Source organism: Oncorhynchus mykiss, chromosome 8 (genome assembly GCF_057628025.1).
Source record: "Oncorhynchus mykiss isolate SJ-2025 chromosome 8, ASM5762802v1, whole genome shotgun sequence".
NCBI classification, from domain to species: Eukaryota; Metazoa; Chordata; class Actinopteri; order Salmoniformes; family Salmonidae; genus Oncorhynchus; species Oncorhynchus mykiss.
Window position 1 is genome coordinate 57,030,319 of NC_143029.1, and position 25,582 is coordinate 57,055,900.

Here is a 25,582-nt window from a genome sequence, read left to right on the forward strand (position 1 = left end):
CAGGACCCCGGGCTCTTTCGCGCTCCAGTGCTTTTGAACACTCGTACGACTTCCTCATTGATGACAAGCTCGCTTTCGGTTGCCATGACATCCTCCTCCAGAGAGGCCGGGGGAGCGGGGGGCGCCCCTTGTATCAAAGCGGGTGAAGAACTTGTTTAGTTCATTGGCTGTAGAGAGGCACACCCTCTCGTCTAGGCAGGGATCGATAAGGGGGTGTTTGCCATATTCTTAATGCCCAACCAGGCAGACCGAGAGTCTCCCTCTGACATTATCTGTTACACCTTATCCTTGTACTGGCATTTCGCCTTTTTTATTCCTTTGTTCACCTATCTCTGTACCTCTTTTCTTTCAAGTAGATTCCCGGAGGCAAACACTTTTTCTTGCTAAGCACCACCTTAAATTTTTTGGTCACCCATGGTTTATTGTTAGGAAACATCTTACCATTTTTTTTTGTGGAGATCACCAAATCAACACACAATTCAATATAGCCAGACATTACTCGTTCAGGTCATCGGATGATTCTTCAAATACACTCCAGGAGGTACAATCAAAGCATCCCTGCAACTGATCACTGCTGTCATTGTCCCACACCTGTATTTGTTTTTCCACCACCTTCTTTTCAGTAACTGTCTATAAGTTGGTTGTAGAAAAACAGTGTTATGATCTGATTCACCCAGTGGAGGTCTGGCCAAGGATGAACTCGCTTTGGGGACCGAGCCGTAACATACTGTAAGTCAATTATCTTATTTTTCCTTGTTAGGTAAGTCACACGCTGGGTGTAAGTATTTAAAGTATGCTTGAGAGTGCAGCTATTGAAATCCACCATGATGAATTTGGGCACATCAGGTGAAATCACATCAAGCTCTTGAGTGATGTAAAAAAGGATGTCAGCTGCATTGACACTGTTTGCTCTTGGATGGATATAAACAGCGGTCAGAAAAAGCTGGGGGAATTCACGGGGGAGGTAGAAGGGGCGCAACGACACTGACAGTAGCTCTATATCAGAGTGCATAATTTTTTCCCCTGACAGTCTGCCAGGATCCGCCAGAGCCGCCAGTCTGCCAGGATCTGCCAGAGCCGCCAGTCAGCCAGGATCTTCCAGAGCCGCCAGTCAGCCAGGATCTGCCAGAGCCGTCAGTCAGCCAGGAGCTGCCAGAGCCGTCAGTCAGCCAGAAGCTGCCAGAGCCGTCAACCAGCCTGAGCAATCTCTCAGTCCTGAGCTACCCCTCAGTCCTGAGCTACCCCTCAGTCCTGGGCTGCCCCTCAGTCCTGAGCTGCCCCTCAGTGCGGAGCTGCCCCTCAGTCTGGAGCTGCCCCTCAGTCCGGAGGAGTTTGTTTAGTGGAGTGGTTAACCTTTAGTAGGGTTGCCAATCCTAGGTCGGCGGTGAGGGTCTGGCCTTAGTTATCTTTGTTTTCTTTATTATTTTGGTTAGGTCAGGGTGTGACATGGGGGATTTGTTTTTTTACCTGGTCTAGGGTTTTTTGTATGTTTATGGGGCTGTTTCCTTTCTAGGTAGTTTTGTATGTCTATGGTTGCCTAGATTGGTTCTCAATTAGAGGCAGCTGTCTGTCGTTGTCTCTGATTGGGAACCATATTTAGGCAGCCATGTTCTTTGGGTATTTTGTGGGGGATTGTCTTCTGTCTTTGTGTCATTGCACCAGATAGGACTGTTTCGGTTTTCACATTTGTTCTTTTGTATTTTGTAGTGTTCTCGTGTATGGTCTTTATTAAACATGTTGAACTCTAACCACGCTGCATTTGGTATTCCTCTCCTTCAGCGGAAGAAAACCGTTACATATTGTCCGCAAAGCGAGCAAAGAAGTTGTTTAGTCTGTCTGGGAGCAAGACATCGTGGTCCGCGACGGTGCTGGTTTTCTTTTTGTAATCCCAATCCACGTGATCGAAGCAATCTTGAAGCGTGGAATCAGATTGGTCGGACCAGTGTTGAACAGACCTGAGAGCGGGAGCTTCCTGTTTTAGTCTCTCTCTATAGGCTAGGAGCAACAAAATGGAGTCGTGGTCAGCTTTTCCGAAAGGAGGGCGGGGGAGGGCCTTATATGCATCTCGGAAGTTAGAATAACAATGATCCAGGGTTTTACCAGCCCTGGTAGCATAATCGAAATGCTGATAGAATTTAGGGAGTCTTGTTTTCAGATTAGCCTTGTTAAAATCCATTCTCTCGAACGTGAGTTGTTACATTGTAAAATAACGTTTCTGCTATAGCGGATGTGTGGTGCCGCCGACTTTCTCAGAAGTTCGCATGCAGTTTCTGGTACCAGAAAAATTCATCCAAGTAGGAGAATAATCCACTGTATGCATTTCATGTCGCTCTGCCGTAGCCTAATCGGTAATCAATTTAAGTTAATTTAATTGACAAAAAATGTGATTCTCTTTCAAAAACAAGGACATTTCTAAGTGACCCCAAACATTTGAACTGTAGTGTATATTCCCAGTGCTGAGCCAGTAGTGTAACTGACATGTTACGTTAGCTAATGTTTCATTCCCTCTAGACTCAAGTGAATGAACTACTAGCAGCTAGTTAGCTAGCTAGTAGCTACCGTCCACAGCCAGTTCAGCTCTAGCTAGCCTCTAGCTACAGTATCTGTCAGGTAGCAGTATCTAACAGCTGTTTTGTCCCATTTCAACAGAAGTAAATTTAATGATATACCATTGTACCATTAGCTAGCAGAGCTAGCCAAAAGTTGGCTAACGTTAGCTAGCTTACTAACTTTAGCTATTATTTTTGCCTCAATCACACTAGACCTGAATTAAACGATGAAAGCAGCGGCCAACGATTGAAGACTGATATTCTGATTTTTTTTCAGTGCAATGTGAGTTTCTATTAGTCAGTATAGCAATGTAACTTTTTTGATCTGTCAGTTTCCCTGGCTAAATCCCTACTGTTCACATGTATACGGTATAAAGAACTACAGGCTTCACTGTCATGGTGCACAGTCAGTACACAACACTGTGCTCATCATGTCTTAGCAGGATCAGATGGTGACAGGTGTCCCTGCGGGGTCAGACAGCCAGGGTAGACCAGTCTACTGAGCTCAGGTGAATTTTGCAGTATATTATAACAATCAGTGAAGGGATTCAAAGTTCCATCTTGTGTAGATGGGTAGGCTACAGTCTGGGACCTGGGAATAATGGTAATTTCAGTTGTTGAACCATTGATTCTATTCATGGGTAATATAATGTATACAGTGCCTTGCGAAAGTATTCGGCCCCCTTGAACTTTGCGACCTTTTGCCACATTTCAGGCTTCAAACATAAAGATATAAAACTGTATTTTTTTGTGAAGAATCAACAACAAGTGGGACACAATCATGAAGTGGAACGACATTTATTGGATATTTCAAACTTTTTTAACAAATCAAAAACTGAAAAATTGGGCGTGCAAAATTATTCAGCCCCCTTAAGTTAATACTTTGTAGCGCCACCTTTTGCTGCGATTACAGCTGTAAGTCGCTTGGGGTATGTCTCTATCAGTTTTGCACATCGAGAGACTGACATTTTTTCCCATTCCTCCTTGCAAAACAGCTCGAGCTCAGTGAGGTTGGATGGAGAGCATTTGTGAACAGCAGTTTTCAGTTCTTTCCACAGATTCTCGATTGGATTCAGGTCTGGACTTTGACTTGGCCATTCTAACACCTGGATATGTTTATTTTTGAACCATTCCATTGTAGATTTTGCTTTATGTTTTGGATCATTGTCTTGTTGGAAGACAAATCTCCGTCCCAGTCTCAGGTCTTTTGCAGACTCCATCAGGTTTTCTTCCAGAATGGTCCTGTATTTGGCTCCACCCATCTTCCCATCAATTTTAACCATCTTCCCTGTCCCTGCTGAAGAAAAGCAGGCCCAAACCATGATGCTGCCACCACCATGTTTGACAGTGGGGATGGTGTGTTCAGGGTGATGGGCTGTGTTGCTTTTACGCCAAACATAACGTTTTGCATTGTTGCCAAAAAGTTAAATTTTGGTTTCATCTGACCAGAGCACCTTCTTCCACATGTTTGGTGTGTCTCCCAGGTGGCTTGTGGCAAACTTTAAACGACACTTTTTATGGATATCTTTAAGAAATGGCTTTCTTCTTGCCACTCTTCCATAAAGGCCAGATTTGTGCAATATACAACTGATTGTTGTCCTATGGACAGAGTCTCCCACCTCAGCTGTAGATCTCTGCAGTTCATCCAGAGTGATCATGGGCCTCTTGGCTGCATCTCTGATCAGTCTTCTCCTTGTATGAGCTGAAAGTTTAGAGGGACGGCCAGGTCTTGGTAGATTTGCAGTGGTCTGATACTCCTTCCATTTCAATATTATCGCTTGCACAGTGCTCCTTGGGATGTTTAAAGCTTGGGAAGTCTTTTTGTATCCAAATCCGGCTTTAAACTTCTTCACAACAGTATCTCGGACCTGCCTGGTGTGTTCCTTGTTCTTCATGATGCTCTCTGCGCTTTTAACGGACCTCTGAGACTATCACAGTGCAGGTGCATTTATACGGAGACTTGATTACACACAGGTGGATTGTATTTATCATCATTAGTCATTTAGGTCAACATTGGATCATTCAGAGATCCTCACTGAACTTCTGGAGAGAGTTTGCTGCACTGAAAGTAAAGGGGCTGAATAATTTTGCACGCCCAATTTTTCAGTTTTTGATTTGTTAAAAAAGTTTGAAATATCCAATAAATGTCGTTCCACTTCATGATTGTGTCCCACTTGTTGTTGATTCTTCACAAAAAAATACAGTTTTATATCTTTATGTTTGAAGCCTGAAATGTGGCAAAAGGTCGCAAAGTTCAAGGGGGCCGAATACTTTCGCAAGGCACTGTACATGTACACCGATGTCATTATTTGTCATGCCTCATTTAAACAGGATCAGATGGTGAAAGGGGTCTCGTCAGGGTCAGGCAGCCATGGAAGACCTTCTTTGACGGAGCTGAGGTGAATTTTTGCAGATACACTTTATTTTCTCAGTGCAGCAAACACTGGACAAGCAAGAAGCTTCAAAGATTGAAACTATTTTAAGGCAGTCTTTTAAACCTCTAAATTTGATTTCCAAACTTTATCAATGGTTGATAGAGGCTTTTCCCCCATGACATAAAACATGTCAAACAAAAATGTGATGAAGTCCTGGGAGACTCTATTGATGATGATGAATGGATACAGAATGCCCAGTCATGTTCATATAATCTCAGATATAAATTACTGCAGTTTAAAATCATCTATAGAACATACTATATGCCAATGAAACTGAATATCATGCACACAGAAATGTAATTATTCTGCTGGAGGTGTAAAACACAAAAAGGGACATTCTGTATTTGCATATGTTATGGTCTTGTGAAGGCTGGCTGAATTCTGGCAAAGAGTATGTTCTTTTATCTGAGCATGTCTACAGATTCTCCCTGGTTTTGTTTGCTTGGAAATGTTGATTCTGGAGACGGATATCAGAAGAAACTGTGTAACCTAGCATTTACATCGGCTAAGAAATGCATTGCCATTAATTGGAAGGTTGGTTATCCTCCCACAATGTCACAATGGATATCAGTTCACATATGGTGTCAAGGGCACAGCTGGGGGCTGAGGGGGTCTATAACAAGCGGCAACAGTGAGAGACTTATTTCTGGAAAGATGGATTTTTAAAAGTAGAAGCTCGAATTGTTTGGGCACAGATCTGGATTGTAGACAGAACTCTGCAGGCTATCTCTGCAATAGATTGCAACTCCGCCCCCTTGGGCAGTTCTATCTTGTCGGAAAATGTTGTAGTTGGGGATGGAAATTTATGGATTTTTGGTGGTCTTCCTAAGCCAGGATTCAGACATGGCTAGGACATTAGGGTTGGCGGAGTGTGCTAAAGCAGTGAATAAATCAAACTTAGGGAGGAGGCATCTAATGTCAACATGCATGAAACCAAGGCTTTTACAGTTACAGACGTCAACAAATGAGAGCGCCTGGGGAATGGGAGTGGTGCTGGGGGCTGCAGGGTCTGGGTTAACCTCCACATCACCAGCGGAACAGAGGAGTAGAATAAGGGTACGGCTAAAGGCTATTAGAACTGGTCGTCTAGTGCGTTCGGAACAGAGAGTAAAAGGAGCAGATTTCTGGGCATGGAAGAATAGATTCAAGGCAATGTACAGACAAAGGTATGGTCGGATGATGAGTGACAATGAGAGAGGTTTTGTCTCTAGAGGCACCAGTTAAGCCAGGTGAGGTCACCGCATGTGTGGGGGGGATGAACAAAAGGGCTATCTAAGGCATGTTGGGCAGGGCTGGGGGCTCTACAGTGAAATAAGAGAATAATCACTAACCAAAACAGCAATAGACAAAGCATATTGACATTAGGGAGAGGCATGTGTAGCCAAGTGATAATAGGGTCCAAAGAGTAGCAATAGATGAGCCAGGGTGCCGATTCAGTAGTCGCTACTACGCTAGGCGAGCTGGAGACACGGCGATTCAGACAGTTAGCGGGCCGGGGATAGCAGATGGGCCTGAAGAGCCTGTTGAAACCACCTTCGACGATTACTTCGGCTCAGATCTTGAGGTAGGAATCCGGAGATGTGGTAGAGAAAAAGCAGTCCGATGTGCTCTGGGTTGATATCGCACTGTGCAGACTACCAGTGGCTAACTGACTACTAGCTGCTCTGTTAAAAGTTGCAGACAGCTGGTCTTCTAACTCTGTTTTCAACATGTGTATATTCTCTCACTGCCTCCCTAAATCCATCTAAGTTTCAACTGTTGATTGGAACTTGTGGAGACATTGCAAACGTCCATGATGACCTTTTCAAAAATCAAAACATCTGGGGTTTTAATGTCTTCTGGATTGAGTCAAATCTCTCGTAATAACAACAGTAGGAATAAACTGGATTGTGTTCATGTCCTAGACATATACAACTGTTGAAAGGTTTGCTATGGTAAAATATGCAGTGACATTGAGCATTTGACAGAGAATATCGAGAAATTGTGAAATGATTGACTACTGAAGCCAATACATTGAATGCGTGTCTTGACATTTTTGTTTCCTTTGTTTTAACTGTGATTTAAGGCTTTGAATAACATTAAAATACAGAGTCGATTCCAGGAACATAACATCACCTACAAGTTTGGTGACCCCAATGTGATTTGTCTTACAGAACATTCAGAAATGAGTGAATGGCTTAGTCCAGTCCATAGCGCGGTAGAGTTTTATTTATAATTCCATTGCTGGAAAACTGAAAAAAAAGTAAATGAAAGTTTAGTCCCGCTTTATTTGAAATGCATCTTATGAAGGCTTCATAAAGCCCCACATAGATGCTTCACATATCATCTATAACCTTATATCTTGCTCTATAAAGATTCATAATGTGGCATAACTGTGTGACATAACCATGCATTTATTTGTTCACATTTAGAAATCACATTTGGAAATATTTTATAGAGCATGAAATGAGTTACAGATTATTTGTGACCTATTTATGCAGTGCTTATGAAACCTATATGTTTTTTTTAAAAGCTTTCTCAAGATGCACTTCAAATAAAGCAGGACTGAGTGTTTTACTGTCGATACCACATGTTTTTTTTCATGCTTATTTTACTTATGACCCAAAATAAAGCAAGTTTCAGCAGTGGGTTTCTCTCCATGGCCTGTCCTGTGTCTCAGTACCGTCTTCTTCTATGCTGAGGATCTGTAAGGCTGAATGCACAGATACATTTTTTTTTGTACGTATGGCAGCAAAGGATTAATACAATCAGATACATATACTATCATGTAAACCTCTAGCGTTCCCTTATATGGACGATTGTCGGGTACACGTCACTTACAGGAACAGCTAGTTCGGAAAATGCAGCCAAGGCTCCAGGACGATAGGGTCTTTTGCGTCTGCCCTTGGTACTCTCATGCCTCTTAGTCCTGGAACTCTGAGGTGAAAGGATTAAGAGTGGAAAGGATTAAGAGTGGGTTTCCTTGAGAACTGCATATAATATTACATGAATTCAAGAGATTTAATATCAACCTTGCAGTATGACAGTACAATAGCATTGTAATGATATGGGCTGTCCACTCGATCAGCCAGTTTATACCCTCTCAGAAAAAAAGTGCTATCTAGAACCTTAAAGGGTTCTTCGGCTGTCCCCATTGGAGAACCTTTTGAAGGACAATTTTTTTTATGCAGGTGGAACCCTTTTGGAACCCTTTTTTCTAAGAGTGTAGTTCTGATACATTTAAGGTTACTTATTCCCTCGACGGAGATGTAGCACCTTACTTAAAATCGGATGAAAGTCTACATATCCTTCACATGTTTCAACACTACAGCGTCTCTCTCTCTGTTTCTCTCTCTCTCTAACCTCGGGTGGCGGTGGAGGTCCAACAGCATTCTTCAGGACTGACATCACTGAACAACTCCCTGGAAGCTGGCCGCCGCACCCCCCTACCCTGTTTCGGTCGGGGAACCCCTCCTCATGTCTCTTTGCTCTGAGCTGCACAACCAGTGGCTTCATGTCTACCTGATGTCCAAATGATGACACCATTAGAATCGATCATGGCTCAAAGCAAGTAAAGTAGAAATTATGTGGAAATGTAATGTGGTAATATGTGATAAAATTGTTTCTTACCTGACGTGGAGGTCCTGGGAGGAATGGGGAAGAGCCTCCCTGTTGAGAGTGGTGCAGAATGAACGTGATAGTGCCAGAGTGACTTCTATACCAATGTGCCCAACTCTGTTCCTGGAGAGTTACCGTCCTGTAGGTCCCCCCATGAAAACCGCCCCTCTACCATCCAAGATCCCCCCCCACAGTCACCCCCGAAAACCTCCCTCTCTAGCGCACTTGATTCTAATAATTAGAATCAGGCTAGTTAGTTACAACTGGGGTTGGAGTGAAAATCTACAGGAGGGTAGCTCTCCAGGAATAGGGTTGGAATCATAGATTATAGGACAGGGAATAAACCTAGTAGAATCCAGAGGAATGTCTCACCATGGCTTGGTTGGTTTGAAAAGCTGCTGTCCGTCTGTCTTGTCCAGGGAGGGCCGTGGTGGAGAGCAGACAGACCTGCAGAAACAGGACACACAGCAGCCACACAGCCTTCTCCATGCTGATACACTGGATCCTGACTACGCACAACATCCTCTTTATATACTGACATGGCTAATGATTACCAGATGTAGAGAGGGAACACTGAGGAATTCCAACAATAACACACACACACAGAGAGAGAGAGAGAGAGAGAGAGAGAGAGAGAGAGAGAGAGAGAGAGAGAGAGAGAGAGAGACAGGGCAATTTTTTAACTGTGTGTGAACAAGAGGGAGGAGGTATGGACTGTATTAGGAAAAGAGGCTTTGGGAGGATTCCATGTTACAGCAAACTGTGAGTCAGTGGGTGCCATTTAAAATGAGGAAGGATTATATATTTTTTATGAGCATGAGCATATTTCTATTACAGCATATTGGATGGCTCATTCATGTTCCATTCACCCAGTTCAATGTAACATCGATAGGTATAGGCTACTACATGATACTTTCATTTACCCTGTACCCATCATGAGGTTGCTACAACCTAGCCTATGAATTAAAGCTTACAACGTAGGTGCACAGGTCGAGATAAAAAAAAAATGTGTAATCAAGGTGACAGACACATTCAATACCGCCTTGCACACTCTTGGCTGCATCTAGCTGATCTAGGGTGTAATCATTTGTCTAACAGTTGCAAACAAGAGTTTCTATTGTGTAGATTCAGGTATGTTTATCCCTGCTTCGTTCCATTTGTTTCCGTTCAAGAAAGGTTTTTCAACAGAATCGGTGGAATGAATACACCCTGATCACACGCAAACACAGTTCCATTTCATAGCAGCCACATACAAACAGCATGATCAATTTGCTCATTGTATAAATAATTCCTCCTCGCACCTCCTCTCACCTTTTCTCTTCGCTTGTGGACTTCAACTAGATTAAACCGCAGGGCAATTTTTTTCTTGAGCGGATGGTCGGGGGCCCGGAACATAATTATAAATAAATGTGTAGACTGCAAATTGACAGCAAGAAGCCCAAACAGATATGTTTGACTAAAACATAATCATTTCAAATATTGCTTACATTTGTGTATGATCATGTGTCTCTATTATGCATGTGAAGACTTGGGAACAGATTTCATAAATTAAAATCACTTAGAGCTGATTTTCTGGTGTTTTTACATTCTTATGTACAACAATTATTATTACATTTTTTTAAAGTGTTTTTTTTTTTACTCAGAAAACTTGGGTGGCCAAATAAAACCACCCTTGGGCCAAATTTGGTTGGGGAACCCTGGCCTATATCATTGCCTACATATTAGCTAACGTCTTAGTCAACATAGCTACTAGAACTAACGCGTTAGTAAACCCGCTACAATCATGCAGTACAGTGTACAGTCAGCAAGCAGTTTAGCAGTTACACCACAAGTTCTCATAATTACTGTGTAAGTCTATGCAAAGGGTTAAGAACCATGAGCCTCCTAGGTTTTGTATCGAAGTCAACGTATCCAGAGGAGGAAACTAGCTGTCCTCCAGCAACACCACGGGGCAACCCTACAGAGTGCTGTTGGCTACTGTAGACCTTCATTTCTAAACAGTGTGTTTTAATCAATTATTTGGTGATGTGAATATATTTAGTATAGTTGTATCTAAAAAACAAGTATCACTTTTTAAATGTTTCAACAATTGTATTTTTCTGAAATTCACTGAGGCGGATGGTCCCCTCCTTCCTCATCTGAGGAGCCTCCATTGGATTGAGTAATATACTTTCTTATTGGAACAGCTTGTCAGACAAGAGGGAGTTGATCTTGGCTTCCCTGGCTGTTGGTTTGGTTTAATATGTGATTTTGTAACATACAGAGGCGACCATGACAACTACTACTAATGATTATAGTAATACAATAATAACAACAGTCAATTTCATTTGCAAAGACCTTTTTACATAGTTTTGCAGTCTAAATGCGCACAGAGAAATAAAATACCAACATACACTGTAGTTATTATTGGTATTGATAATCCAGTAGCGAATAGATGATTATGTCTTCAGCAGCTATTGGGCTGCCTTCAAAATGGAACCCAAGCCAATTGCGACACCACCCACTTTGTGGTATGTTCTTCTTATTCTTGTTCTTGGCTTTCTTCTGCCTCTCCTGCCTTTAAGTCCTGGAACACTAAGACGAGATGAGAGAACGATCAGAGATGGAAACAAGCCCAATGGCTTGTCTTCATTTGTTTGTTTCTCACCTAAGGTGGAGTGGAGGAGGACGAGGTCTATGAGGCAGGAAAGGGGATACGCCTTCCTGTTGATTGTGATTAAGGGAGAGTGGGGTATGTTGAGATATGTAATATTCAGCATCACTACGTCAAGGGAAATATAGTATTCTTTCTAACAAAGATATCTACATATATCTCAGGATGTTGTGTATCCCTGTAAATAATCAGAATTCATGTCAACATTCTAGTTTTGAAAACATAGCTTGTCCAAAAAAGGTGGTCTCTTGGCACAACTTACCCCTGTGGTATGGGGTAAGTTGAGCTTAGAAACAGGGTAAGTTGAGCTGCCTTGGGGTAAGTGGGTGATGATGTCGTGTGACAGTGGGTGATGGTGCTGGTAGGTCAATGTTTAACTCATGGGATGGGGGTGTGGTATATCTTAAATATATGTCTATATTCAGATATACAGTACCGTTCAAAGGTTTGGGGTCACTTAGAAATGTCTTTGAAAGAAAAGCACATTTTCTTGTCCATTAAAATAACATCAAATTGATCAGAAATACAGTGTAGACATTGTTAATGTTGTAAACTACTATTGTAGCTGGAAATGGATGACTTTTAATGGAATATCTATATAGGCGTACAGAGGCCCATTAAATAGTACCAGAAAAACACCAGTCTCAACATCAACAGTGAAGGCAACTCCAGAATGCTGGCCTTCCAGGCAGAGTTGCAAAGAAAAAGCCATATCTCAGACTGGCCAATAAAAAGAAAAGATTAAGATGGGCTAAAGAACACAGACCCTGGACAGAGGAACTCTGCCTAGAAGGCCAGCATCCTGTAGTCTCCTTCACTGTTGATGTTGAGACGGGTGTTTTGCAGGTACTATTTAATGAAGCTGCCAGTTGAGGACTTGTGAGGCGTCTGTTTCTCAAACTAAACACTCTAATGTGATTGTCCTCTTGCTCAGTTGTGCACCAGGGCCTCCCACTCCTCTTTCTATTCTGATTAGAGCCAGTTTGTGCTGTTCTGTGAAGGGAGTAGTACACAGCATTGTACGAGATCTTCAGTTTCTTGGCAATTCCTCGAATAGAATAGCCTTCATTTGTCAGAACAAGAATAGACTGACAAGTTTCAGAAGAAATAGCTTTGTTTCTAGCCATTTTGAGCCTGTAATAGAACCCACAAATGCTGATGCTCCAGATTCTCAACTGGTCTAAAGAAGGCCAGTTTTCTTACTTCTGTCACGACTCCGACCGAAGGGCCGGCCTACTAGCTGCTACTTATTATTTCCTCCCCTTCCTTATGTGTTGATTGTGTGCACCTGTTTTGAGTTAGGTAGTAGGCTTTATTAGTCAGCCGGCCTGGCAGGGTTCCTTGTGCGGGATTAATTATTGTGATCGTCTGTTTGGTGTGCTTGTGTGCACGTCTATTGGGTTTTGTGTTTTCCCATTTTGTGGGTTTTCCCCTGGACAGTTTAAGTCCCCCTGTTTGGGGCATTTGTTTGTTCAGTACGCCCTGTGTTTTTGTGAGGGTTGGCTTCTGTTCAGCGTTTATCTGCTTCCTGCGCCTGACTCCTCACCCACTACACTCAGACCGTTACAACTTCTTTAATCAGCACAACCACTTTCAGCTATGCTAACATAATTCCAAAAGGGTTTTCTAATGATCAATTAGCCTTATAAAAATTATAAACTTGGATTCGCTAACACAACGTGCCATTGGAACTCAGGAATGATGGTTGCTGATAATGGGACTCTGTACATCTATCTAGATATTCCATAAAAAATCTGCCGTTTCCAGCTACAACAGTCATTCACAACATTAACAATGTCGACACTGTATTTCTGATCAATTTGATGTTATCTTAATGGACAACAAATGTGCTTTTTAAAAAAAAACTTTAAACAAGGACATTTCTAAGTGACCCCAAACTTTTGAATGTTGTTTTGATGTGCCAATTTGTAGGCAACGTCTCTGCATTTGAGGTAACTCAGCCCATGAAACCTGTCCGCGAGATTCTTGATATGCTTATCAAGCTCAGACTCCATGTCATCAGATAATATCTTGTGTTCCTCTGCTTCTCTATCATAGCCTCTCTTTCACACAGGTACAGTTGAAGTCGGAAGTTGACATGCACCTTAGCTAAATACATTTAAACTCAGTTTTTCACAATTCCTGACATTTAATCATAGTAAAAATTCCCTGTCTTAGGTCAGTTAGGATCACCACTTTATTTTAAGGATACGAAATGTCAGAATAATAGTAGAGATAATTAATTATTTCAGCATTTATTTATTTCATCACCTTCCCAGTGGGCCAGAAGTTTACATACACTCAATTAGTATTTGGTAGCATTGCCTTTAAATTCTTAAACTTGGGTCAAATAATTTGGGTAGCCTTCCACAAGCTTCCCACAATAAGTTGGGTGAATTTTGGCCCATTCCTCCTGACAGAGCTGGTGTAACTGAGTCACGTTTGTAGGCCTCCTTGCTCGCACACGTTTTTTCAGTTCTGCCCACACATTTTCCATAGGATTGAGGTCAGGGCTTTGTGATGGCCACTCCAATACCTTGACTTTGTTGTCCTTAAGCCATTTTGCCACAACTTTGGAAGTATGCTTGGGGTCGTTGTCCATTTGGAAGACCCATTTGCGACCAAGCTTTAACCTCCTTGACCGATGTCTGGAGATGTTGCTTCAATATATCCACATCATTTTTCTTCCTCATGAAGCCATCTATTTTGTGAAGTGCACTAGTCCCTCCTGCAGCAAAGCACCACCACAACATGATGCTGCCACCCCCACGCTTCACTGTTGGGATTGATATTTTTCGGCTTGCAAGCCACCCCCTTTTCCCTCCAAACATAACGATGGTCATTATGGCCAAACAGTTCTATTTCTGTTTCATCAGACCAGAAGACATTTCTCCAAAAAATACAATCTTTGTCCCCATGTGCAGATGCAAACCGTAGTTTGACTTTTTTAATGGCAGTTTTGGAGCAGTGGCTTTTCTTTGAGTGGTCTTTCAGGTTATGTCGATATACACTCGTCTTACTTTGGATATCGATGCTTTTGTACCTGTTTCCTCCAGCATCATCACACGGTCCTTTGCTGTTGTTCTGGGATTGATTTGCACTTTTCGCACCAAAGTACGCACCAAAGTACGTGTCTCTAGGAGACAGAACACGTCTCCTTCCTGAGCGGTATGACAGCTGCGTGATCCCATGGTGTTTATACTTGTGTACTATTGTTTGTACCGATTAACGTGGTACCTTCAGGCGTTTGGAAATTGCTCCCAAGGATGAACCAGACTTGTGGAGGTCTACAATTTTTTTCTGAGGTCTTAATTTTCCCATGATGTCAAGCAAAGAGGCACTGAATTTGAAGGTAGGCCTTGAAATACATCCGCAGGTACACCTCCAATTGACTCAAATGATGCCAATTTGCCAATCAGAAGCTTCTAAAGCCATGACATCATTTTCTGGAATTTTCCAAGCTGTTTAAAGGCACAGTCAACTTAGTGTATGTAAACTTCTGACACACTGGAATTGTGATACAGTGAATTATAAGTGAAATAATTTGGCTGTAAACAATTGTTGGAAACCGACACAAGAAATTTGTGGAGTGGTTGATAACCGCGTTTTAATCACTCCAACCTAAGTGTATGTAAACTTCCGACTTCAACTGTACATGTTCATTTTCTTTATTGTTAATGTACGTATTCAGTGTCTGTCACGTTCTGACCGTTATTTCCTTTGTTTTGTATTTATTTAGTATGGTCAGGGCGTGAGTTGGGTGGGCAGTCTATGTTTGATTTTCTATGATTTGGGGATTTCTATGTTTCGGCCTAGTATGGTTCTCAATCAGAAGCAGGTGTCATTAGTTGTCTCTGATTGAGAATCATACTTAGGTAGCCTGGGTTGCACTGTTTGTTTGTGGGTGATTGTCTATGTTAGTGGCTTGTGTCAGCACAGGTCTCATTTGTAGAGTCACGGTCGTCATTAGTTTATTGTTTTTGTATAGTGTTGCAGTGTTCAGTGTTTTCTTGATTAAAATTCACATACCACGCCGCATTTTGGTCCTCTGATCCTTCTCGCCTCTCCTCTTTAGATGAAGAGGAGGAAGACCGTGACAGTGTCATTTAGTTCTTTTTTTTGCTGCTGCTCAAATGGCCTTTTTCCCTTCTACTTCCTTGGTGGCTCTTTATAGAACCTCCAGGGGGGCTTCATACAAATGCACCATTTGTAAATGATGTCTTAGTGTTGGAGCGTGCCCCTGGCTATCTATAAATAATTAAAAACAAGAAAATTGTGCTATCTGGTTTGCTTAATATTACTTTTACTCTTGATACTTAAGTACATTTTAGCAATTACATTTAGTTTTGATACTTAAGTATATTTAAAAAATAAAGTATTTTAGACAAGAAGTATTTTACTGGGTGACTCACTTTTACTTGAGTCATTTTCTATTGACGTGTCTTTTTTCTGAAGTATGACAATTGGGTACTTTTTCAACCACTGGTATGGGATATGGTGGCCATTCGGCTCAACTTACCCCAATGCAAACATTTTGACTATATTAGTCCACACAGCTACAAGGATGCACTTTAATGCTTGGTTTAGAACCTCATATTGGAGCGTATAGAGACCCCAACTGATGTACAAAACAATCTTAAAACTATCTACTTTGGTTTAGATACAAGCATCATGAAACCTATAACACAATACAATAATTTGACTTTGTGAAAATCTGTTTTTTTTTAGACCTAACTTGCTCACCACTTTTTCATGTGGTTCCTTCCTTCACAGACTCCTTGAAATGATGACCTCTTCCTAAATATTTGGTCACATGATCATTTTTGTGTATGGTTTCCCAGAAATAAAATAGAGTGGGGTGGCTCAACTTACCCTACTCTACCCTGCATACTGTTATATCATAAGAGAGGAGAACAAAATGTTTATTTGAATCTGTCAGGTGACCAAGCCAACTCCCAACTCCCTTTTTTCAGCCTCTGCTTTACTAACAACCTCTTCAGTTCTTCATATCTGTTTAGCTGTCTCTTACCCAATGGGGAGGTGCATGGAAGGAGCGCTCCTCTCCTAAGCGGGAGTGACAGATTCATGGCTTTTACTGGCTGACATTGGCTCCTGACTTTCTCCCGACTCTTAATCCGTGAACTCTGACGTGAGAGGAGAGAACAATCAGTGATTGGAAACAACATTGGCTCTGTCAAATGTGTTAATTAGTTAGTTTCTCACCTGCGATAGAGGTATAGGAGGTAATAGGGGTAAGTCTCTCTGTTGAGAGTTATTACATATTGTCACACCCTGATCTGTTTCACCTGTCTTTGTGATTGTCTCCACTCCCCTCCAGGTGCTGCCCATCTTCCCCATTATCCCCTGTGTTTTTATACCTGTGTTCTCTGTTAGTCTGTTGCCAGTTTGTTTTGTTTCGTCTAGCCTACCAGAGGTTTTCCCTCTGTTCCTGGCTCTTGATTGTTCCTGTTTTCTTGTTTTCCTGGTTTTGACCTTTTGTGCCTGCCTTGAGCCTGCCTGCTTGCCTTCCTGTACCTTTGCCCCACCGATATGGATTTCTGACCTCTGCCTACCCTGAGCCTGCCTGCCTACCCTGAGCCTGCCTGTCGTCCTGTACCTTTGCCCCGTCTATCTGGATTGCTGACCCCTGCCTGCCTTGACCTGTCTTTTGCCTGCCCCTGTTGGATGAATAAACTGTTGTTAATTCAACATGGTCTGCATCTGAGTCTGCATCTGGGTCTTACCTGAAACGTGATACATATTGTCATACCATAAGAAAATATAACTTTTCTCAGCTTCTGCTTTACTTACAACCTCTTTGGTTGGTGTTTGGTGGTGTTTTACCCAACTGCCCCCAGGATGACTCATGGGTGTCAAGGCTCCTAGGCGGGAGCGACACATTTCCAGGTTTTTCTTGCATTCACTCCTGAATTTCTTATGCCTCTTAATCCTTAAACTCTGAGGATGGAGGAGAGAGGGTTCAGACAGTCGAAACAAGAACAGTGGTTCTTGACCACTCAACCACTTTGATTCTTCAAATCTTTGTTTGGTTGTCAAGGACCAAAGCCAACCATGCCACGGCCTTTTCTCCCTGCTTCCATCCCTCAGATGCGGGTAGGAGCATCATGTCAAAAACTGTCAGACTGACCAATAGCGTTTACCCACAGAACATCAGGCTGCTGAATAGCCACCACTAGGCAGGTACCTGCTAGTGGTACTCTGAGGCCAGATGAGAGAGGAATCAGACAGTGGAAACAAGGGCAGTGATTCTTATCAAATTCCTTTTCTGAAGTTGTGGGTTAATTGTTTCTCATCTGAGGTGGTGCTCACAGTACGATTGGACATGAGCCTTCCCGTTGACTGCATATATTTTCATACCTTAGTGATGTTAGTGGAGTTCACCTATTATATAACACGTATTTTCACTAAAGTGGACAGACAGCCCAGCCGGCCTAGCTACAGTAGGCTTGGACAGCTCTCTTGTACGTGTGGATGAATAACATGACATGGGTTTTTGGTAGAGAGAGGACAGCACCATGTTACCATGACAATTGCTTCGACAACCCCAATGTAACTTCTCTAGCACTGGAACTGTACCCTCAGATAAGAGAAGGAGTTGGTATTATCTTTGACACCAAACAATATCAGCAGGATATTACCCAGTACAACAATTGCATCCTCATTGTTAACAGGAATTTGTTATCGAGAAACGAACGAAAAAAAAAACTTCTGAACATAAGCCCCACAGAAATATGAATATGATAGCAATTCATCTATTCGTACATTTCCATTCTCCATTGCTATAATTCAATCCAAATAAAATTGTATTATTCACATGTGCAAGGGTACGAGGCAATTGAGGTAATGATGTACGTATAACTAGGAATAGAGTGACTATGCAACAGGATAGATAAAAAAACAGTAGCAGTAGCATACAGTGCCTTGCGAAAGTATTCGGCCCCCTTGAACTTTGCGACCTTTTGCCACATTTCAGGCTTCAAACATAAAGATATAAAACTGTATTTTTTTGTGAAGAATCAACAACAAGTGGGACACAATCATGAAGTGGAACAACATTTATTGGATATTTCAAACTTTTTTAACAAATCAAAAACTGAAAAATTGGGCTTGCAAAATTATTCAGCCCCCTTAAGTTAATACTTTGTAGCGCCACCTTTTGCTGCAATTACAGCTGTAAGTCGCTTGGGGTATGTCTCTATCAGTTTTGCACATCGAGAGACTGAAATTTTTTCCCATTCCTCCTTGCAAAACAGCTCGAGCTCAGTGAGGTTGGATGGAGAGCATTTGTGAACAGAAGTTTTCAGTTCTTTCCACAGATTCTCGATTGGATTCAGGTCTGGACTTTGACTTGGCCATTCTAACACCTGGATATGTTTATTTTTGAACCATTCCATTGTAGATTTTGCTTTATGTTTTGGATCATTGTCTTGTTGGAAGACAAATCTCCGTCCCAGTCTCAGGTCTTTTGCAGACTTCATCAGGTTTTCTTCCAGAATGGTCCTGTATTTGGCTCCATCCATCTTCCCATCAATTTTAACCATCTTCCCTGTCCCTGCTGAAGCAAAGCAGGCCCAAACCATGATGCTGCCACCACCATGTTTGACAGTGGGGATGGTGTGTTCAGCTGTGTTGCTTTTACGCCAAACATAACGTTTTGCATTGTTGCCAAAAAGTTAAATTTTGGTTTCATCTGACCAGAGCACCTTCTTCCAGATGTTTGGTGTGTCTCCCAGGTGGCTTGTGGCAAACTTTAAACTACACTTTTTATGGATATCTTTAAGAAATGGCTTTCTTCTTGCCACTCTTCCATAAAGGCCAGATTTGTGCAATATACGACTGATTGTTGTCCTATGGACAGAGTCTCCCACCTCAGCTGTAGATCTCTGCAGTTCATCCAGAGTGATCATGGGCCTCTTGGCTGCATCTCTGATCAGTCTTCTCCTTGTATGAGCTGAAAGTTTAGAGGGACGGCCAGGTCTTGGTAGATTTGCAGTGGTCTGATACTCCTTCCATTTCAATATTATCGCTTGCACAGTGCTCCTTGGGATGTTTAAAGCTTGGGAAATCTTTTTGTATCCAAATCCGGCTTTAAACTTCTTCACAACAGTATCTCGGACCTGCCTGGTGTGTTCCTTGTTCTTCATGATGCTCTCTGCGCTTTTGACGGACCTCTGAGACTATCACAGTGCAGGTGCATTTATACGGAGACTTGATTACACACAGGTGGATTGTATTTATAATCCTTAGTCATTTAGGTCAACATTGGATCATTCAGAGATCCTCACTGAACTTCTGGAGAGAGTTTGCTGCACTGAAAGTAAAGGGGCTGAATAATTTTGCACACCCAATTTTTCAGTTTTTGATTTGTTAAAAAAGTTTGAAATATCCAATAAATGTCGTTCCACTTCATGATTGTGTCCCACTTGTTGTTTATTCTTCACAAAAAAATACAGTTTTATATCTTTATGTTTGAAGCCTGAAATGTGGCAAAAGGTCGCAAAGTTCAAGGGGAGCTAATACTTTCGCAAGACACTGTATGTGAGGAGCAGAAAAAGAGTCAATGCAGATGGTCCGAGTAGCTGTTTTTTAACTATTTAACTAACTACCGTAAAACTTCAGATAAACGCAGTCTCAAATAGCTGCCTGTTCCTTTTAATAGCCGGGCATCGACACACATACAGTATCAGCAAATGAGCGCCTGTTTCAAATAAACGCTGGGTCTAAATCTCTTGTTTAGGAGTGAACTACAGTGAGTACCCGCAAAGATTGCGCAAACGAAGAGAAAGGAGAGCCACATCCTTGCCATGGATGAAACAGAAGTGTGGTGTGACATGGTCAGCTCAACTAGCAACACGATCTCACGGTCTCACTTCAGTATTCAACATTTGTCCAGGGGTAGATGAATGTCTATGGGCGAAGAGAAAGTAGGTAAGGCTGTTAAAACAGAAGAAAAAAAATTGACTGTCAATCATAATTAACTTTGACGGTTAAGTTGCCCCAAGTGGACGGTATTGAAGTCATCTCTAACGATCTCCTGGGGACCTGAACAAACATTGAATAGTGAATTCTATCTGGTGTGATTGGAACTACGGGGGATACAAAGCTCAACAAGGTCAAACTGGTGAGAGAATGGTGCTGAAGCACGAAATCGGGGGCGTATGATAGGCAGCCTAGTCTTTGCAAGTCTGATCTGTGATGGATTTGGTATTATAATGTTTATACAGGTCATACTGGTCACAGTGAACAGTGCGGTAGTCTTTTCAACATTTTATTGAGCAAAAGCTGTGTGTATTAAGGACATAGAGTCTAATAAGCGCTGTTGGTGTTCAGTGATAAACGCCCGAGGTACTAATTGAAGTTTTACCGTATTTAGCGGTCTTATGGCTTGGGGGTAGACGCTGTTCAAGGCCCTGTTGGTTCCAGACTTGGAGCAACGGTACCGCTTGCCATGCGATAGCAGATAGAACAGTCTGTGACTCGGGTGGCTGGAGTCTTTGACAATGTTTAGGGCCTTCTTCTGACACCGCCTGGTGTGGAGGTCCTGAATGGCAGAGGTCCTGGATAATTGAGTGAAAACATATGATGTGTGTCAGCCCACATAGTTGAAGCCGCACATGCACACAGTAATATCATTGATGTGATCTGAAGATACGAGTAAATTTGCCTAAAACATGTACCATACTGATTACTTTATTTGGACAAACCCTCACCGACTCACAATGTTCCCCGACCCCAAATGTTGTTAGACCCATAGAGACACATTTATATTTGTGTTCTATTTAACTCTGCGGGTAGAAAAACACAGTTCATTCTGACCAGTAAAGAACAGAGGATTGGAATGTCTTACCATGGCTTGGTTGGTTTGTAAGGCTGCTGTTCATCTGTCTGGTCAGAAAAGGCTGTGGTGGAGAGCAGACAGACCTGCAGACACAGGACGCCCAGCAGCCATATAGCCTGCTTCATGCTGATACACTAGAACCTGCTACACAGTCAACTCCCTTTTGTACTTTTATCACACGGGTGCACAACGCACACTCATGCATGCAACACACCCACTTTGCTCTCCAATCCACTCCCTCGCTCAATTCAACTAACTGTATAGTGTACTACTTAGTGCAGTATATATTTTTTACTTTACTTAACTAGGCAAGTCAGTTAAGAACAAATTCTTATTTTCAATGACGGCCTAGGAATAGTGGGTTTTAACTGCCTTGTTCAGGGGCAGAACGACAGATTTTTACATTGTCAGCTCGGGGATTCAATCTTGCAACCATTCGGTTACTGGCTCAACGCTCTAACCACTAGGCTACCTGCCGCCCCAAGTATATGGGGCATAGTGTGATTACGGTGTGATTCTGCGCTCTGATACCGAGTCTACTACAAGCATCAGAGATTAGAGACGTACCATGGAGCAGCAGAGGCCCCCAGTGAACTTTGCCCTCCCACACCACACCACACCACACCAAAGCCCTGGCAGCAGCCCCAGCTGACTGGATCCTCATGTGACTGGGTTTCACATGAAGCAATCATTAGTCCAGCTTCATTCTCCAAAGAATCACTTTACTGGCTCCCTCAAAAAGCCTGGACTCAGATCTGTGTCACACTAATGACCATTCCCGTTGGCAAGACAGCACAAACAGATCTGGGACCAGGCTACAAAAAGCCTCCTTACCCCAGGAAACCTCACTGTGTGACTGTTCACTGTTCCAGCAGGAGCTTGCTTTTCTTTTCTGGGATATAGTCACAGGCTGTGGAGTTTCCTGGTTATTAGTTTGTATTTATTTCACCATCTCTTGCAGTTGAGTACCTGTTTTTCTCTCTCTTTTTTCATGCTGGGCTGATGCGTGTATAGAATGCATTGTTTTCTGGTTGGGTTCAGTAAGGGTGTGAGGAGCAAGGCTATCTGAATGGGAAAGGGATGCCAGGATAAAAACTTCAGTGAGCATTCGGTTGATCATGGCTTACATTAAAATGTGATCAAATGTGCCCACGAACAAACTTGTATTTACAAGTGTATTATTTCATGGCATTTCAGGTTTAGTAGGCCGATGTGATTATGGAGTGTTAAACTTTGTTCCATGAAAAGTTAGCCTCAAATCCAGCTGCAGTTGCTCCTTAGAAATAGATGATGGAAGCTTAGAATATGATGACTTTATTCTCATTCAGTTAAAAACATTTCATGGAAAATGTATTGCTCAATTATATTCACTTTTGTCATGAATGTAACTACTGTGGCATAGTCTTTGTGATATTACTGACGGGCTGTACAAATGAATTTACAGTTTAGCCTACTGTGCTGCGTTCATTCCAAACAGTAAAATAACGGTTTACATGTCGCGGTCTGATAGGCTCTTTCGCTAGCAGGTGTTTGCAACTTCAATTGCGCTTGTTAGTAGTCCAGATGCCGCCCTTTCCGTACTGTACAGAGACTGAAACATAGGTTACTAGCTTTATGCATGAGTTGCCTAAAAAGTCAGTCGAAATTCTGAAGAGTCTAACATGAAATGAGAATGAAATGGACTTGACTTACACAGATATGATCATGTAGGCTAGAGTGTTTCTGGTTTTTATAAATCGTGTTAATGCGCGCTGGCCAGAGACCGGGATTTGCTTACTGTACCGGTGTGGAACTGAAAAGAAGAAGCCTAGGGCACGGACCCGGTGAGTTACTTATACGTTTTAAATGACAAATTAACATGTTATTATTACACCCCGTCAAAGTTATGGTAATACTATACTGATGAAGCAGAATATCCTAATAGTAATAGCCAAATCATTAATATGAATTTGATTTCACTGTTCATCACTATCATCACAAGGTAGTGCTGGTATAATAACGAATTATTCACAAATGTACATTCAATCTCTCTCTCTATCTCTCTCTCCCCCTCCAAAAGAGATACTGAATGGATTAACACGATTGTACAGATGCAGGGAATGTTTCCTGTTAACTCCAGGAAAATGGACTCCTGTGTTCCTCCTCACATCAGCTCAACAGATTGTAAATCAGTAATCATACGCTATTATGTCAGAGTTGGAGTGAGACATCAGCTTTTGGACTGCCTACACGCATGCACACACACACACACACACACACACACACACACACACACACACACACACACACACACACACACACACACACACACACACACACACACCCCGTTGAATCTCTTCCGGGACTTCTGTCATATGGTATTAGAGGTCTTCACTGGTCCACCTGAACCTGGATTCTCAGACCCGTCCCAGGACCTGCGCGAGTCCGGGTCCAAAAATTCAAACTTTTCCCTCGGGTCCGGGTCGGGTGTTTTTGATTGTCTTGAGTCAACTACAGCTAATAGACCCGAATGGACCCGACCACAGCTCGGCATAGCCTATAGCATATTTATTTTACACTAATAAGGTGAATTTATTGATTTATAGAAGGCCTAGCCAACATATAAAACCTATTTGTTTACCAGAATGGCAACTTGGCTGATGTTCTTTTTTTTTTGCCACTCGGGTCCAATCGGGTCTGGTCTAGACCCAGACCCATTAGGGTACGGGTCGGGTCTAGGTCTGGTTGTCGTTGGCTCCATTCGAGTTCGGGTCTGACTGTCCTGATTGTCCTCTAGTTCATATACAGTTAAACGTTGTTTGAAATGTTGCTCTGTGAGTCAGAATGAGAGAAAAGGAAACACTTGGGAAATGTAATTCAGGTCAGGAGTACTAATTCTCCTTACAAAACGGCTTGATTGTTGTGGCTTAGCAGATTGAAATGTGTGTTCTCTCACCATGGGGGTTTAGGGTGCTGCTGTGCTGAGAGCAGTCCTAATCACCTGCTGTAGTTAGTACCTTAATCAGGAGTTATTAACAAAGCCAGTGATACGTGTCATACCTGGGTTCAAATACTATTTCAAATCATTCCAAATACTTTATCTAGGCTTGATTGGCCTTGCCTGGTGCAATGGATCCAATACAACAGTTGAACAAGTGCAAACCCCACCAATCTGGCACTTCAGGCAGGCTGAAGCAAATGCTAAAAGTATTTGAAGGTTTTCAAATTGTATTGAACCCAGGTCTGGGGGAGTATTTGGCTGCTCCTGAAGAGTCAGACAGCTCAAGGTGTTGTTCAATCTGAGAGTACAAGTGTCTAGCACAGTGTAGCCCAGCCAGGTTTTCCTTCAATCAGTCCCACTTGTAATCTTGTGTTCAGTCTTGTTTTTCAGCACAGAGCGTTAGTTGAGCTTTTCATTCATCATTGTTCATCTTAAATATTTAGCTTTGTGTTTCCCGCACACACAAAATACCAACCATGATTTGTCTTTTGTCGTCGAGGAAATGAAGGACTTGGAACCAATCTAGACAATGGTATCTTGATTTAAGAGAGAGTCAGAGCCTACAGTAATATTTCAATATACGGATGATTAGGTTATATTCATTCACTCAAGTAAAGGCATCTCATTGCTGAGTGAAAAGGGACTAAATACAATTCAGTCTTCTGTAAAAGGAGATCATTTTTATAACATTTTGTAAAGAAGTGTGCATTTTGGGAATGCTTATGGTTCTCCTACTGCATTGTTTGTACACAGGAAGACAAATGATGCTATGTAAGGATTGGATAGGAAGGTCTTTCTGCCCGACCTGCATACCAGAAAACTCACACACTGGCAAAAGACTGCAGAGCCACCATGTATTCCTTCCTGGTGCATGCTCTATATTGTGAAATCAACACAGACACAGCATTTCATTAGACCTAAGAAGTAAAAAAGGTTTCATTTGTACAATTGAAGTCGGAAGTTTACATACACTTAGGTTGGAGTCATTAAAACTTGCTTTTCAACCACTCCACAAATGTCTTGTTAACTAACTATAGTTTTGGCAAGTCAGTTAGGACATCTACTTCGCGCATGACACAAGTCATTTTTTCCTACAATTGTCTACAGACAGATTATTTCACTTATAATTCACTGTATCACAATTCCAGTGGGTCAGATGTTTACATACACTAAGTTGACTGTGCCTTTAAACAGCTTGGAAAATTCCAGAAAATGATGTCATGGCTTTAGAAGCTTCTGATAGGCAAATTGACATAATTGGAGTCAATTGGAGGTGTACCCGTGGATATATTTCAAGGCCTACCTTCAAACTCAGTGCCTCTTTGCTTGACATCATGGGAAAATCAAAATAAATCATCCAAGACCTCAGAAAAAAAATTGTAGACCTCCACAAGTCTGGTTTATCCTTGGGAGCAATTTCCAAACGCCTGAACCTACCACGTTCATCTGTACAAACAATAGTACACACAAGTATAAACACCATGGGACCACGCAGCCGTCATACCGCTC

At 42.1% G+C, this 25,582-nt stretch overlaps 2 protein-coding genes and 1 long non-coding RNA gene across 12 annotated transcripts in view; 2 read left to right on the forward strand and 1 right to left on the reverse strand.

Moving 5' to 3' along the window:
- Nucleotides 1–6,763: 6,763 nt before the first annotated feature.
- On the forward strand, nt 6,764–7,081 carry LOC149982033 (uncharacterized). The gene is made up of 2 exons (XR_016482476.1): nt 6,764–6,900; nt 6,932–7,081. It is a non-coding gene; the product is annotated as an uncharacterized LOC149982033 (long non-coding RNA).
- Nucleotides 7,082–7,170: 89 nt separating this feature from the next.
- Nucleotides 7,171–21,292, reverse strand: LOC110530163 (uncharacterized). 5 transcript variants are annotated; one of them, XM_090182044.1, is made up of 9 exons: nt 21,103–21,284; nt 20,620–20,812; nt 16,264–16,378; nt 11,229–11,284; nt 8,954–11,155; nt 8,594–8,632; nt 8,327–8,485; nt 7,805–7,900; nt 7,171–7,676 (listed from the first exon to the last, which is right to left on the reverse strand). In XM_090182044.1, exons 5-9 carry the CDS (start codon nt 9,101–9,103, stop codon nt 7,656–7,658), a joined length of 465 nt encoding a protein of 154 aa, XP_090038170.1. In that variant the 5' UTR covers nt 9,104–11,155; nt 11,229–11,284; nt 16,264–16,378; nt 20,620–20,812; nt 21,103–21,284; the 3' UTR covers nt 7,171–7,655. The 5 variants fall into 5 exon arrangements, 3 of the variants coding, with proteins under 3 accessions (XP_090038170.1, XP_090038171.1, XP_021468689.1); XR_016482474.1 differs by lacking the exon at nt 11,229–11,284 and having other exon boundaries at nt 21,103–21,292; XM_090182045.1 differs by lacking the exon at nt 8,327–8,485.
- A 454-nt stretch (nt 21,293–21,746) lies between these two features.
- Nucleotides 21,747–25,582, forward strand: part of myripa (myosin VIIA and Rab interacting protein a) — a 55,651-nt gene continuing 51,815 nt past the window's right edge. For 2 of the 6 annotated variants that reach the window (XM_021613018.3, XM_090182047.1), the window contains exon 1: nt 21,856–22,916. In XM_021613018.3, the coding sequence (XP_021468693.3) occupies nt 22,838–22,916 (79 nt within the window). In that variant the 5' untranslated portion in view covers nt 21,856–22,837. Of the gene's footprint in view, nt 22,917–25,582 lie in introns of all 6 variants that reach the window. The other 4 variants (XM_021613017.3, XM_021613019.3, XM_090182048.1 and 1 more) reach the window with 3 other exon arrangements.